Source organism: Macadamia integrifolia, chromosome 8 (assembly GCF_013358625.1).
Source record: "Macadamia integrifolia cultivar HAES 741 chromosome 8, SCU_Mint_v3, whole genome shotgun sequence".
Classification (NCBI taxonomy): domain Eukaryota; kingdom Viridiplantae; phylum Streptophyta; class Magnoliopsida; order Proteales; family Proteaceae; genus Macadamia; species Macadamia integrifolia.
In genome coordinates this window covers 31,667,256-31,683,561 of record NC_056564.1, presented here as the reverse complement: position 1 = coordinate 31,683,561, position 16,306 = coordinate 31,667,256, and the positions used below count along the sequence as shown (strand labels likewise).

Genomic DNA, 16,306 nt, shown 5'->3' with positions numbered 1-16,306 from the left:
ATTCATTTAAAAAAAAAAAGAAAGGAAAAATGAACATGGACACTAAACAAAAGATTATATTTTCATATTCCCGTAAAATGAAAAAAGGCAAAACCGACTTACAAGGTGAGGGGACCCAAGACCATATGAACCCACATAATGGAAATCGATGTGGGATCAGCCCTCATAAGCTGATATGAGATTGTAACAAGGGGTCTTTGGAGAGAGAGAGAGAGAGAGAGAGAGAGAGAGAGAGAGAGAAGATGGGTTGCAAAGGGGGCATTAAGGTGCTTTCAGAGGCAAATGATGGAGAGGGGGCATTAAGGTGCTTTCGGAGGCAAATGATGGAGAGAAAGTTGTTAGCTTCACTAGTGGAGGTGGAGGTGGAGGTGGTGATTAAGGAGGTGGATAGATTGGAGTAGGTGGCATGGGAAAAATTGGAAATAGAAAAATAGAAAACTCAAACATAGTAAATCAAATGTGAGGTTACCTCGAATCTAATAATAAATCAAACAGGATGTACAATATACATAATTTCTCTAAACGTTTACTTTACCCACTTTATTTTATTATTATTATTATTATTATTTGTGAAGTACTAAAATTATAACCATACCCCTTAAACCCTAGGTCATAGAGGTAAGTTCCTCAAAAGGGGTTCCAAGATGGCCAGGCCTAAGTTGGAAGGTGATAAATGTTGAACCGAATTGAGCCCTAATAGCCAAGCCCAGTCATTTTGGTTCCAAGTCGAGGCACATTTCTCCCCGACTTCCATCCCCTTTAGGCCCATGGGCCTTTAGAACCAAAATAATGCGGATAAGAATTAAAGAACACGAACCAGCGTGAAACATGTGGGGCCCAATCGATAGATCATTCGAAATAAATGTAACCACGTCAACAGCGACGTTGACGATTCTCGAGCTTTTCAGACTAACTAATTACCAAACGTCGGTCGAAATTTCTCTCTCTCTCTCTTGCGCATAAAAGGCGCCATTTGCCTCCCACGCATTTAAATCTTCAAATACTTTCTCTCTCTAGTTTTGTTGCCCTAAAAGGGTTAAGAACTTGGAATTAATTCTCTCATTTCTCTCTGCAACGACAAAGAGGCCAAAGCTTAAAACCACCCTTTCCTAAGCTTCTTGGCCTCTTTGGAGCTTCCATGATCACTCACTCTTACGCCATGGATTCTCAGAACAAAGCTGAAGAGCTTGCTTCCACTATTCTCGCCTCTTCATCTTCACCTATGATATCTGCTGCTTGTGCGGCAGTCGAAGCTTTCCTCCAGAAACACAGCGCAGACCAGAGCCGATCATTCTTCTCTAATGCGTTCCCTGCCCTAATTTGTAAGATGTTCGGATTTGATGAATGCTCGTCGCAGAATAAATCGCCTTCGTCTGGTGGATGGATTGATCAGATTCAGGCTTCCGGTGATTCTGAGCTTGCAGGTAGGGTTTTCGATCTGCTTTCTCCTTCTGGTGTTTTGGTTTCTTCGATTTCTGCTGTTGATCGGCATTCTATGGTTAAATATGTGTTTCCGGTCGAGAGATTGCCGGAATGGGCCAGGTTTATGCTACAGAATGAGAGAGAATGTCGTGTTTTGTCGGATTTATGTCCGTTGTTCAAAGGGAGGATTAAGGATGATCTGATTAAGGGTTCTTACGTTCAGTTGAATGTGTTTGAATACTATATGTTCTGGTTTGCTTATTATCCCGTGTGCAGGGGCAACAGCGAGAGTTCTGACGCTGTAGTTGTTAAGAAAAATCGGAGGTTTAGGTTAGAGAATTGGACTTCATCTCTCCCGGTTGTAGGGGGTGCTACGCGTGGGTTAGGGCAGAAGAACGAGTGTAGCTTGTATGTTCGACTTCTCTATGCTTACCTAAGGGCGTTTGTCCCGGATCAGAGCTCAAGCGCTCTTCAGCCCTACCGTAGTTCTCTTCTACATTATTCTTCCGGCTATGATGGTTCAGTTGCCATGCAAGCGGAGTTCTTGGTTTATACGTTGATACACTTTTGGTTGGTTGATAATGATTTCTCACCTTTGCCCGCGAATGTATCCCGATCATTCGGTGTCTCTTTTCCTTTTCGAGCAGTTTTGGGTGATAATCCTCCAACTACTGGGCTGGGAGAAGTAGTGAAATTGTTTGTGAAATATCTGATGAGAAGCTTAGTTACTCTTACGGAAGGTTTTGATCCGGATGAATCTACTGGAAGCCCTCTTTGGAGGGTTTCAGGTTCTGTTGAAAAATCTAGGGCCGCACTGTCACTATTTTCTTATGGGAGTTCTATTGGTTCTTGGACCTCTTTGGTTCAAAGGCCTTTGTACCGGTTCATATTGAGAACATTTTTGTTTTGCCCAATGGAGACCTCCATCAAGAATGTATCTCAGGTCTTCTCACTCTGGCTAACTTACATAGAACCATGGAAAATTAAGTTGGAAGATTTTTCGAAACTTGATGCACTAGTGGACCAATCTACTGGAAACTCAAGAAATGAGAATTTCCATTCCCCAGATAAGAGGGATGCCTTCAAGGATGAGTGTCAATCTGCAAGTGAATATGCATCTCCGTGGCAAGGCTTTGTGCTGTCCAATTATCTATTTTATAGTTCCTTGGTTATGCATTTTCTTGGATTTGCCCACAAGTTTCTTCACACGGATACTGAGACAATTATTCAGATGTTGTCAAAGGTTCGTCTCCAGCTTGTCTGTGTATTTGTTTCAATTACTCTAGTTACTATGTTGCCTTGAATTCACCAATGTAAATGTTATATATGGCCTTGGATATGTTGCTTTTCTACTTTCTAGCTTGAGGTATAATTCTTCTGTAAACATGGCCCCATACTGTTGTGCTATACCTTCTCAGATACCCATCCAACTTTAGATTATGCCCAAAGCCTTAATTGGGGAATAAAAAGGATACTGTATGCTTGATTTTTATTTATTAGGAACTGGATTATGAGTTCTCTTTATTACTTATGTTTGATTTTATGCATTCTGCTTCAGTGCAGTGAGTACTTGTTGCTTATATGAGCTCATTTAAATACATTCTTTCTACTTGGCAGATTCTTTAATTTGCTCTGTGTTGGGCTCATAAATGAAAAGTGGAAAAACTGTGGCCTTGTTATTTATTTGTCTTTCAGTTTCCAGGTTCCATTTAGCTTTTTGGTGGATATTGGTCATATTCAACAAATTCTTGATGACTAGAGTGGAATAGGTAAATTCATAATTCTTTCAGATTATAGAAGGAATTAGTGTTGGACATCTTATGAATAATATTGTCGTGCTAAAAGGTTGGCTAGGTAGCCCACCCACCTATGCTTTGCAGTGTGGCTCACCTATTTCTATTGAATGGAAGGATGGTGTAGCAATTTTAACCATTATCTTGGAAATTGTTTGAATTGGTCACATATCAAATTTCAGTCTCAAAGTTAATCATTTACTCTTCTTTTTGGTAAATCTCAGATTTTTCATTGCATTGTTATGCCATTTATCATCAAACAAAAAACAAAAACAAAAACAAAAAACAAAAAAAAGGTTATGCCATTTAGCGAATTCCATTTGGGCTGAACTTGACATGTAAGTTGGGAGCCTTGGGGTCTTTCACCCTCACCGGACATGCCATGTCCCAAAATAGGTGAGCCACCCAGCCAACCTAATGTAAGAATAGGTCACTAACAGCCAACTAATATCATAACCCACGATAGGATGACAAATACTGACGAACAGTAGGTTATATACCTTATTTCCAGTAACAGAAAAGTAAGAAACAACCCTAACAGGAAGCTAATAATTAGATCTTTTGATACTTGAGGAAGTCACAGGTCTAATAAGAGGTATAATCACCAAGTATCCAGCCACAGAGAACAGACAGCTAGTCAAAACACTGCTGTCAGAATAACAGGGAAAACAATTGGAAAAAAAAAGAGAAAATAAGTCAGGAATGTCAAAATAACAGCTAGGTAGCTCGGGTGGGAAGACCCTTCGAGTCGAGGGTAGGGGACCTTGGAAGGATTGACACTTCAAAATTGATCGTGAGGTATAATAGAAGTTCAGGACTAGAAAATGTATACCTCAGGAAGATCCAATCACGGGATGACCAAGAATTTATAGCTGAAGGTAGGTTAGGACTTCGGAAAGAACATATCAAAAACTGGAAATTATTCTACTGGATGGATGTGATGAAAATCACCAAGGAAGTTTCTGATCAGAAAGCAGAACAAGAGTGTCGCAGGAACTGTAATCTCTCCAATAGCAGGCCTTGATGGTGGATTGGTGGAACCTTCTCACACCAACAAACTGTGATAATAAGTGTAGAGAAAGCCACAATATGCCTTGATGATGCCAGTTGCAGGTGCAGAAAATAGAATTAGCAGTAGGATGAATGGAAGACGAGTAGAAGACAAAAGCAGAGGGGGGTATGACCAAGGCCATTGGTCTCTCACTAACCTAGGTATCACACCTATCTCACTGTTTCACGTAGACAGAGAAGAAAACCAATTCATATTCATCTTCAAAAATCTTGGGGATGACTTTAAGGTCCCTGACACTTATAATGGTTATTGCCAAACATAAGCAGGAAAGAAAAATAGAAGAAAGTTCTTCACAAGGAAATTATGGGACTTGTACAGCAAGTCATTAAAGTATCTTAGCTAAGAAACCAAAATAGAAACTATTTAATAGCCTAGGATACAAAAGAAGTAAATTAAAAGATCCCCCATGATTCTGGTTTTGGGTGAAGCAGGACACACCGAGCCCAATGGGCTGGCCTGGCACATAAGCCGGTTAAGTGAAACATGGGCCCTATTAAGTGGTGTAGGGCCTGGTTCTTTTGGCTCCTAGACATGTAGTGCTTGCCTAGGAACTTATCTACATCACAACCTTTGCCTTATTGATGTTGTCTTGGGAATACAATTGCATTAGTGATTTTATTACTCTTCACATTGAATGTCTCTTAATAGGCATAGTTTTTAAGGCGGTAAGGCGACGGAGGCGTTTGAGGGTCTTTCGGAGCGCCTTCGCGATAAGGCGGGCATAAAGCGTCACCTTATTGACTGAATCGTTCATGTGTAATTTTTTTATAAAACCAATCTATTTGGCTCAAATCCTAGTTGAATCCTATTACTCATATGTTAAATAAATATTAAAGGTTCATATTCATACCAATGTAAGATATTTATCAAGAAAACAAATCAATAAAGTGAATAAACTAAGTTCATCTTCATCAATCATCAATCATCAATCATCAATCATCATAACATATTAACATATAATATAAATACATAATTATGAAACAAAATTAAATACAAAGAAAAGAAGACATAAAAAATACAAGTATTTATTATATTTACCTTTATGATGCCAAAATGAGTGACTAAGCCCTAAGGTCATCCACTATATTTCTACTCTTGTCAAAGAAGAATGAAGCTCATTGCTTCCGGAGCAAAATGGTCGCCTAGATCAGTGGTTCTTCCTTGTTCCTTGATTCCTTCTCAAAGCTCTTTCTTAAAACCCTTGACAAAATCCAAACCCTGTTTGTGAATCGTTTTTTTTGTTTTGTTTGTTTTGGTTATTTTTGGTGGAGTAGAGCTGATCCCATACATCTCGAGTGTTAACAAAATCATACACCTACCAATAAAAAATCTATATTTGGAATATTCATCAAGTAATTTTAAAATGTGTTAAAAAAAAAAAATACCCATAAGGTGCCACTTCACGAAAGACGGAGTACTGCCTTACCATTTCTAGACCGCATCAGTGCCAAGGCGTTGGTAAGGCGACGCCTTAGCAGCGCCTTAAAAACTATGCTATGTCGCCTTACCAGCGCCTTAAAAACTATGCTAATAGGACACAATGATGAAGAAAGTGGAGAATATCTTGATGCTTGTTAGGTTTGCAACTCTTACTAGCATCTGGATGTACATTTTTCAGGAAGATGCATTATTTAAACTGTATAGAGTTTTGTTCACTTTAGAAGATTTGATAAAGGAGCATGAGGGTATAGCAACACGAAATCAAAGGTCATTTATCATGGCATGATGGAACAAAGGTTAATTTCACAGGAGGAGTGAGAAAAGTTCATTCTACACTTACAAAAGAAGATGGTAACAAATGTAATAAGGCTAGCCAGGTATTCCCTTTGCTCAAATCACTTCAGGCAGAGAGATTAAGGGACCACCTTTGTTGCTTTCTTGATCAGATTCTATTCTATGATTGGATAGTAGAATTGCTGCTAAACTTTATAGAAACCCAAAGAGACAGGCAGGGTGAGCTAAATTCTAGGGGTGAGAAGTAGTTCTCTTGTTTTTATAGTAATAGTTACAGCCTTTGTTGCCCCTTGGTAGAGTGAGTCTACTAACTGAACTCGGATGATGCGGATATAGATTGCTCACTATGACTTGAGAGAATTGATGGTTGAATGCTGCCCCTGGCATTATCGAAAATCCAGAGCAATTATGACAGAATCACAGAATTATATAAACTTCCTGCAACAATGGACTAGGCAAGTTGGTAGATTTGCATGGATTCACCCCAATGAACTTGAAATGTTAATTTAGTTTACTAGTTCATGGTGCAGTGGGGAAAAGTTTAAGGGACTATTGTGTGCCTATTAGCTAAACTTTGTTATGTCTCAACAATTGATGTGGGAAGATCAGCATTGCTGTACCTGGATTGATGTTCTTGGTCTTTGCTTTTGGAGTTTAGAACCACACCTTAGCATGAACCTGATCGCATTCAGGCCTGAAACTGAGATGTGCCAGATCTTGTTTTGAGGTTTTGATACTGTATTTCTACCCTGGGCTTTCCTGGGTTGCCTGGCCCGTGACCGAGACAACTTGGAGATTTCGCTCAGTTTCAACTGAGAATTAGTTCCATGCACCTTAGACAGGGTTCAGGTGTTCAGCCTGTGTTCCAATCTTTGAAAGTTCAGTTAAAGGACAGAACTTTCGTCACTTGCTAAATTGGTTTAAAAGTGAGTATCTAACTGCCAAATGTGGTTCATCATTAGAGGATGTGCAAGTGAACAATAAGATAGAAACTGTTAGATGGATATAAGCTTGGATGATGGACATCTAGAATTGGAACTATGGGGTTGTTGATTGGTGCAATGGTAAAATCTTCAAGCTTCCAGCTCCAAGACATGTATAGGAGTTGGAGAGTGGCCAGTTTGTGGAAAAAGTGATCTTGCTCAGGACTCTCTTCAGTCTTCCACTCTTCCCTCCAAGTAACCTATGAAGGATGGACTCACACCTTGTTATTACTCATGGATTGAGGATCGGAACTGGAAACAAACATTCTGAACCATAGTTGTCAAGGCATTACCTAGGCGATGACTAGGCGTCAAGGGGCCTAGTTGGGGTCTGGGTAGCTGTTGCCTTATTGCACTGGTACCTTACTGCAAGGCACAACACTTATTTTTGTCAAATATCATTTAAGTTAAAAGCATTTACTTACGATATTATTCATAAATAAGCAAATACCCTCTTATTTGAATCCAATAAAAATAATTTTAAAATCAAATTCCAAAAGGATAAAAAGTCAACCCCCAGTACAAGAACATAAATTGGATATTTAGTTGTAGGGGCGCTTTTCAACATTCAAATGCTCGAATTTTTCTCAATTATGAAAATTCATAAATCTTATCATGGCAAAACATTTCTAAGAAACAAAAATCCGGTAAAATAATCTTTTGTTTTCGTGTCCATAAATTTATTTTCATTCAGACAATTTTAATAATGTTCACGTATTTTAAAATAATTTTGACCGGAATGAACATAGCTTTGTCATTACAACTCAAATTTTAAGTAATCTTTAAACTTGTTGGAAAGCTGGTTTTATGCTTTACCTAATACAAAAAGTCTCATGTAAATATCATTTGACTAGCCAAAGTTATTAGGAAACAAACACATATCTCTAAATGTTGATTTTGTATGACTTGATGTGGCTTATTGTTGATTTTTGATAATACAAGGTATATGTAGCATACTAAAAATTGTTAGAAAAAGAGGGAAAAATAATAACACTTGGGTGACCTGCCTAGGCAGGCCCTTGTACCACCTTGGGTCTCCTTGCTACCTTGACAACTATGGTCTAAACTTTATTGCTCAAATCTAATGCAGTTCAAGTGTAAACTTTGGGCTGGAGAAATTCTTTTGTGGAGTTGGTAATGTTTCATAGGTTTACCGTGTATTAATGTTATATTCTAGTTTTGTATGACCAAAGTACTTGCCATGGATGGTGGAACTTTTTTTTTTTGAGAAGGTAGATAACATCACATCTTTTCACTCATCAAGGCAAGAAAATACCATTTTGTGAATGTTGTTGAGCAGTTGCACAATTAGAGGCTGAGAAACCACTACATTATTTGTCAATCAAAGTCGTGTGGTTGACCGATATTAGCAGTACTAATTTTGGAGTCACAACTCTAGAACAAATGGTGTTCTGGATCTTGCTAACAGTAAAAGTTCAGGACCATGCTCTAAGAGTCTTTTTTTTTTTTTTTTGTTAGGAACAATTAGTTTCATGCTGATTTAATTTGGATTAGCTAACTTCTATCTTATTAATGTTGTCATTTGTAGCTTTTATCTCACTTAACGAAGAGTCAAATAAACTGCTTTATGAAAGGGTTGATCTGCAAGTTATAATGTAGATTCTAACCGTCTAAAGAAATGGTTTAGAATTCCAAGGATTTTTCCAGAATCATACTAGTAACCAGAATTGAGAAAATAACACAGAATCAAAGGCTCAAATATGATTGAAATTCTGGTCAAATACTGTTCTAACCGAGGAGAAGAACACACAAAAGTTTCAGAAAGGTCGGATGATCAGATTTTGAGATCTGACAGAATTCCACTCAAGCAAGGAACCTCATGACTAGAACTAGAATAAGAGAATTTAAATAACTCCACACCCAAAAACTAGAAATGGACCAAAAGCTGGTTGAAGGCTTAGAATATTTACGAGATTATTGTATCTGAATATCAATTCAATCCAATGGTTAGATTGCCAGTTAAGGAAGAGTCCTAGTAGAAATAGGACAAGTCTACAAGTAGCAATCAACAGCAGAACCAGAGGTTCAGATAACTCACTAGTTGTTGCTCATATCAGGGAAAAATCAGCAGAGAATTGATAATAACAGGAACTCAGAACCATAAAACTGAGGCACAGAAAGTAGAATCTGTATTTATGTATGCAGGAACTGAAAGCTTTATACTGTAACTTAAACAAATCAGAGAATATAGGAGACGAGGAAACCGACCTGTTGAATCACCATAAAATTTGAGGAATCAAAGCTGCTTTCATTGTAAATATCATTTGTTTTTTTTTTTTTTTTGGGGGGGGGGGGTGTGGTGATGGCCTTATCTTTAAATAAAAACTGAAGTATGCTTATAATGGGAAAGAAAAGTGTATTTGAAATAGGAAAAAACACTCTACCTTAACTAACTAGACAGGATAAGAGCCCCACATGATTAAAACTCTATTCAGTGTAGGAATATGAGTTCTATTTGTACAAGACACCATCCATTCCTTGATCAACAATGAAATAACAACTAAATGAAATAAAAATACTTAAAAATAAACCTAATAAAGTAAGTTCTGCATTCTTACATCTTACCCATAATTTAGGCCCACTAAAGTGCTCATCACAATGAAAACCCATTGGACCAAAGGCCAAAAATGTATAGGACACAAACTAAGGCTTATTTCCACTAAAATAAGTCCACATCTGTGATTTATCTGCATAAGTTTAGTGGGGATGCTTTTGCTATTGTTAACTTTGTTAGGCTCTGTCTAACTGTGGTGACATGTTTCATACTTCTTTTAACTTGGTGTCTCAGTTCTTTCAGGTGGATCATATGAGTTGTGTAGATGTTAATATTTGCATGAGTGGTGTTGGATAACATTATTTGTTTCTTGAGAGACCAATCTGTGACACAGTCACAGTTTCTTTCTCATAATTTCCTCAATAATTAGCCTATTCTTCTTCAGGTGCTAAATGTTTTATCATCATCAAGGGAGCTGATGGACCTCATAAAGAGAGTTGATGCTGCATTTCATTCAAAACCAAATGCATCTTCCTCACCAATGATTGACAGTTTACAAAAATATGTTGCATCCATTTGGGAGCAGTTGCAGGTCTCTCTCTCTCTCTCTCTCTCTCTCTCTCTGTGCGCGCGTGTTGTAATATGGAGTGAAAATAAAGAACAACACGTGCACGCGCGCATGTTGTAATATGGAGTGAAAATAAAGAACAATTATTTTGCTTCCAATAAATATGGACTGTTTTAGACTCCTCAGTCTCAAAGAGAAAGGGGGTGGTAGTCCTGGCAAAGAAAAAGTGGGAGGATGGAAGTTGATTTTATATCCTTAGGTGGGGCCTGATGAGTTTATTTTCTTGGATTCCCATGGAAGGACTTTAAATAGGTTGTAAGAATGTTCTACCTTGTACTGTTATTTACACACTGCTTTGTGACATCAGGACTGGGAGGATGGCTTATCTGAGAGTGATGCTGATGGATCCTTCTTACATGAAAACTGGAACCAAGATCTGAGGCTTTTCAGTGACAGTGAAGATGGTGGACGTCATTTGCTTCAGGTATATCTGAATTTTTAAACTAATATTAAGTTTTTACAGATCTTTATTTCCATCTATCTATCAAGAATCTAGGATCTGAGCTGGTTTTGTACTTCCCTTTGCAGTTGTTGGTATTGCGTGCTGAATCTGAAATCCAAGCAATTTCTGGTGACAATGTGTCACGCAACCTTCAGACCCTGGATTCTTTGAAAATTCGGATGTGTTGCTTATTTGGTGGCACAGTTGGAAGTACAACACCGGTCACACCCGAAGTGAAGCAGGTTCAGCACACCAGGGATGAGATATTCAAGCCCAGGAGGGTTGGCAATCAAGCATTAGCTGATGTCAAGTACAAGGGTGATTGGATGAAGCGGCCCGTCTCTGGTGGTGAAGTTGCATGGCTTGCAAGGTTGCTTGTCAGTTTGTCAGACTGGCTGAATGAGGTTCTTGGGTTAACCCAGGCAGAAAGCAGTGATGAATGGCCATCTTGGCCCAATGTGGACTTCTCTGTTGATGAATTTGGGAAGGTGGGTGGACTAAAGGAGGCTCTTAGGATGGTCCTGTTGTCTGTTGGTTCCTGCCTTCTTGTGTTGGCATTAGGGATAGTAAAGTTCATGAAATTGCATGGGTTGCGGGTGAACCTGAGGGTGTTGGCTTCAAAGAAGATCATTATGGTTTTGCTTTTATCTGCTCTGTTTGGTGCATTGAAGAAGGCATGTGGGCAGTGTCCATGCCCTCCATCCTGTAATTTGGTTTTGTTGACCTGATAGAAAACGATGCAGCAGCATATAGAGAAAAGTCCTTTACTGAAAATTAGTTACAGATAAGTATATCCGATTGTAGTCTTTCCTGTATGTAGATAGCTGTATACGCAGCAGAAAGAGAAAACTAAGTTGTGTTTTCCTTGCAAGGTTTTCACACCACTTGACTGTATAGTAACTTCAATTTGGTGTGCTCAGTTAAGCTCTAATGTTATCGGTTTCTCCCTTTTCATAAAGTAGGTTTTTCTTACAAATTGTTTCAATATATGAAATATATGTATATATATATATTTTTTTTTTAATTATTAAAAGAGTAGTAGTTACATAGAGTTCAGAGTTTGAAGTAGAAATTTAGTATCCTTTATTAGGATTTTCCCGATCATGGCGTTATAGGCTATTATTAGTTTGATCAGAAGAACAAAATTGTTATAATTTTTTACACACAAATTAGGTTTGAACAAAAAAAATCTCCAGTTCAACACAGAGACGAATAGGAGTCCAAGGCCACATCAAAAGTTGTTGGGGGTTATCAGAGTTTCGAGTTCTGCGAAATTGCTCCATATCTGGTGAACTTTCTATCTAATGCTTGTTTGTTTCTTCTATCTTAGATAAGCTGCTTCAATACCCTCTTTTGTCATCACATAAAAAAGGCCAGTAGCCCAGCCTGATATGTTTTGATTTATTGGAGACAACAGTTAAGTATATTGTTAGTAAAAAATGATATCCAGGTCTATGGTCAACGTTTTGGTTCAATAGCATTCACATGAGTGTTGCATGATTTATAACCTGTGCGCAGCAATCCAATAATTTAGCTGAAATATAATGGTGTGTGGGTTGGGATTTTTTGACCCAATAGTGACCGTATTCCTATACTTTCATAAGTAGCACGTAATAAGAATAGTATTGAAAAAAGAAGCCAAGTCATTCATCAAGATATTATTTGAATTGAAAAAAGAGTACATGATCAAGATGAGAAAAGAAGAAAAATGCAGACAACTTGGTTCTTAGCTCCAATGGGCCTGCAGCCCAAACTCTTCTTGAGAAGTTGCATGTAAGGAAAACATGTTGAATATTCTTCAGTTCACTGACACAGATCCTAGGTAAGGTCTATGTCCACCCATTTATGTAGGAAGTCTTTGGAAGAGATTCCTTCAAGAGCTAATTTCCAGAAGAACATCTTAAATTGGGTTGAATTTTGAGTTTTCAAAAAAAATTGCTACCATTGAGAGCAAGGAAATAAGCATAACATCCATTAGAGTTAGTAAATTGGTCTTCAGAAATTTAGCAGCAAGCTTAGTTGTAAGAGACCCCTCCTTTGAAAGATGGCACCACCATCAATCAGGTCAAGGGATATGGGGATTTGGACGATGACAGTAGAGAAATTAACAGGGAGAATGGAATTAAGTAAACCTATGTTTCATTGATTTCCCACCATAAAATTGTTAGCTTTTTCAAGATGAGCAAGGGGAGTAAAATCACAAAACAGGTTATCAAGATAGATATTGTTAGATTTGTTTCTCCAAGGGTCATTCCAAAAGATAGTATTGTAATCATTACCTGCTTTAATGTGTACCATATATTTTAAGGTAGGTTGAATACTTACAATGGCATTCCAGCGTCTGAACCTCTGTTAGTTAAAACGGGAATGGAAAAAAAACATTGTTCGGTACGGGCATGTTTTAAACGGATCAAAACGTGAACGGGACGGTCAAAAATACGGTCAAATACGGAAAAAACGGGAAAAAATAAAAAAACGGACGGTACGTGTTTTAAACGTTTATATTTAAATAATACGGTGTCAAAAAAAGGGCAATATATAGACATAAATTGGCATAATAATTCTCTAAATACCTAGATAACAATAAAAAAAAATAGCCCCGTTTTAAACGTTTCTATTTTAAAACGTTTATATATTTTAAAATCCGTTTTTTTACTGTCAAAAAAACGGGACGGCGTTTAAAACGGCAAAAAAACTTCAAATAGCCCCGTTCCCGTTTTTTACCGAATTTCTGTGAAAAATTCGGCAAACAGCGTTTAAAACGGCAAAAAAACGGGACGCCGTTTTAAACGCGTTTTAAACGCGAATAAACTAACTAGGGTCTGAACCCTCTAGATTTGAGAGTTTTTTTTTTTTGTTAGAAAACCGACCTGATATGGAAGTATTTAGCTTTGAGGATTTGGGCCCATAAACATTTGTCATTGTTGAGAAGCCTCCATCCAAGCTTGAGGAGAAGAGCCTTGTTTTGAGTTTCCGAGTCCCAAATCCCGAGACCACCTTGACACTAAGGTTGACAAATTTTTTCTATCCAATAAGGTGAGTTCTCTTTTGAGTGCCAGAGTCTCCATTTCAAAAGTGGAGATACATTGAGTCTAATTTCCTGTAGATTACTTTTGTAAAAGCAAAGCAAGTCATTAGGTAGGAAGGGATTAAGGAAATTGCCTATAGAAGAAGCACATATGCCTGCATAAGAGAGGAGGTTAGCTTTCCAAAGTCTGAGCTTTCTTTCCACACTTTCTCACCACATTCCTAAATGTCAGAGCTCTTATGATTTGGTAAACATGGATGGGTCTCTAGATAAATCCATATCACGAAGAAGGAAATTTGGATAGATACGACTAGATCATGTTACTTTGAAATGGCATTCTTGTGGTATGAAACTTCGTAAAAATTGCACAAATACCATTGGATCCAATTGTAAGCAAAAGCGCATGACCATAATGCCTATTTTAAGTTGAAATATATGATGAAACGAGGGTGTAACTTGTAAGGTCCCCTTATCATATCTATTCATGTGTGCCATTTAACAAGTAATTTTTATAGAACAAACTCAGAGGAATCCGGCAAGGCTGCCCATTTAGCCCATATCTCTTTATCCTGACAATAGAAGGAAGGATTATCTTGCATGTTTAATATCTGTTGTGATATTAATCTTTTCAAGGTATTAGATTGACCCCTTTTTGTCTCGAAAATTTTCATTTGCTGCCAATGATACATATGTTTTTTGCAAGGTTATAAGAAATGTTCTCAGTATTAAAGTTGTTTTAGGATTGTTTCAAGATTTATCGTGGCAAGAGATAAATTTTGATTAAAGTAGTGTTTTCTTTTAAGTAAAAGAACTCAAGTTTTTAAAAGTGGTATTTTCTTTTAAGTAAATGACTCAATTTTTTAAGGACTTAGTGTACTCCACACTAGGAGTGTCCCACTCATTTTGGGTCAATGAAAAATTAAGGCCCTTTTACCCCTTGGTTGATTGTGTTAAAGGTTGATTATTTGGTTGAAAAATTCATCTTTTGTGTTCTGATTTAGATTGAAGGAATTAAAGAGCTAAAGGTAGATCTAAAATGACTATAGCAAAAGTAATCATAAAGACATGCATGATATAGGTTTTGTCCCAAGTATGACCTCGAATATAGTTAATTGAAGGGCAAGGATCCATGCAGCTGATTTTGGTGGGTTTTACAATTTTTTACAAAGTTGTTGAGTTCCTTTCCTTTATAATTACTATGCTTATTTTGTTCTTATAGGATCCATATAACTAAGCCAATTTAGTTGGGATAAGGCTAAGTTATTGTTGTTGAAATTAAAACCAGAATAAAAAATATAAATCGGACTAAATAAGCCAAACCGAACCAAGTAAATTTGGTTTCAATTCAGTTTTATGGAAAGCAATGTCCCAATATGATTCGGTTCCCCATAGGAATCTTTGGTTTGAACTAAAATAAAAACGAATTTGGATATGAACTAAAGGAGTCAATGACCATGGTACGGGGGTGCGCGCCCTTGTCTAGGCGCAAGGGCAAAGAAAACACTTGCCCATTGTTAGATTATATTAATATTTTACAATACTACAATATTATAGTATATAAACCGATTACTGTCCTTGTGATGTACAAGTGTTCCTTTGCTTCGACTGTTTGGTTAGTATCTTCTCTCAGATTTGATACAAATGTTTTTAATGGTGAGAGTTTCAAAGACTGGTTAAATTTCATTTTTGTTTGGTATAAGGATATTCCTAAGGGTGCAAGTTTGGCCCTAATGGTCCAAATCCGCCTAGATCCCGAACAAGTACTGACGCAAAATTTTTTTCCCTGAGGCCTGGCTTGGCCTTGAAATTTATGACCCTGAGTCAGGGTCAGGGTAGTTAAGGGTTGATGTCTTTAGCCTGCCCAACTCGTCCTGAACCCAGCCCTGATTTTTTTACCTTGAGTTTAGGCCTTGTTTTTTGCCCTACCGGGCTTTGTTTTTTTCCCATGATGTTGATTTTGGATTTTTTTTTTCTTAGGATGTTCTCCTCTTTGTTTAACATGACAGGGTTTTGAGATCTTCAGATTGTTTGCCTTATTAGAATGATCTATTTGTTTATCATGACAAATAACTGAATTTTTGTGGATTATTTGCTTTCTCAGGATGATCTCCTCTATGTTTACCATAATAGTTGGAGTTAATTATATTATTTGAATGTTTGCTTTAGGATGTTCTCCTCATAACAAGTAATTTGTGACTTTGTATTTTTTTTTATCTCCTCTTTATTATGAATATTTTTTATTTTTTTAGTTATTTCATATTTTGCAAGGTCAGGGTCAGGGTATACTCGGCCCTTAATGGCAAGTTAGGGTCAATTGGGGTCATGGTCATGGCCAATCAGGGTCATCCCATCTCGGCCCGGCCCGGCCCTGAAAAATTAAGGCCAATCAAGGCGGGTAAGGGTTGGACTGAACCCTAAAGGGTTGGGCCTGAGTTGAAGTTTTGCGTCCCTGAGTCAGGGTCAGGGTGGGTTTGGGCACAGTTAAGGGGATTCAGGGTTGGGCTAGGGTTTTAAGAGGCCCGACCCAACCCAGCCCTATTGCACCCCTAGATATTCCTAATATTGTAGATTTTCACCTTATTTGGTCTTCTACTTTGTGGGAGATCTAAAAAGCCAGAAATAATGCAATTTTCAACCATGTGGACCAAGATTTGTATGGAGTGTCAATTTCTATCTTAGCTTCAGTTCG

At 37.7% G+C, this 16,306-nt stretch overlaps 1 protein-coding gene across 1 annotated transcript; it reads left to right on the top strand.

The window, feature by feature from the left end:
• The first annotated feature begins 985 nt into the window (after positions 1-985).
• On the top strand, positions 986-11,547 carry LOC122086991. Its single transcript, XM_042655935.1, has 4 exons — positions 986-2,665; positions 9,965-10,111; positions 10,455-10,571; positions 10,676-11,547. The coding sequence occupies exons 1-4, from the start codon at positions 1,139-1,141 to the stop codon at positions 11,315-11,317; spliced, it is 2,433 nt and encodes an 810-aa protein (XP_042511869.1). The 5' UTR covers positions 986-1,138; the 3' UTR covers positions 11,318-11,547.
• Positions 11,548-16,306: the final 4,759 nt, after the last annotated feature.

Coding starts and splice junctions, on each gene's coding strand:
- LOC122086991 (XM_042655935.1), top strand. CDS start 1,139: ATGATCACTCACTCTTACGCCATGGATTCTCAGAACAAAGCTGAAGAG. Junction 2,666..9,964: donor TTATTCAGATGTTGTCAAAG/GTTCGTCTCCAG, acceptor ATTCTTCTTCAG/GTGCTAAATGTTTTATCATC. Junction 10,112..10,454: donor CCATTTGGGAGCAGTTGCAG/GTCTCTCTCTCT, acceptor TTGTGACATCAG/GACTGGGAGGATGGCTTATC.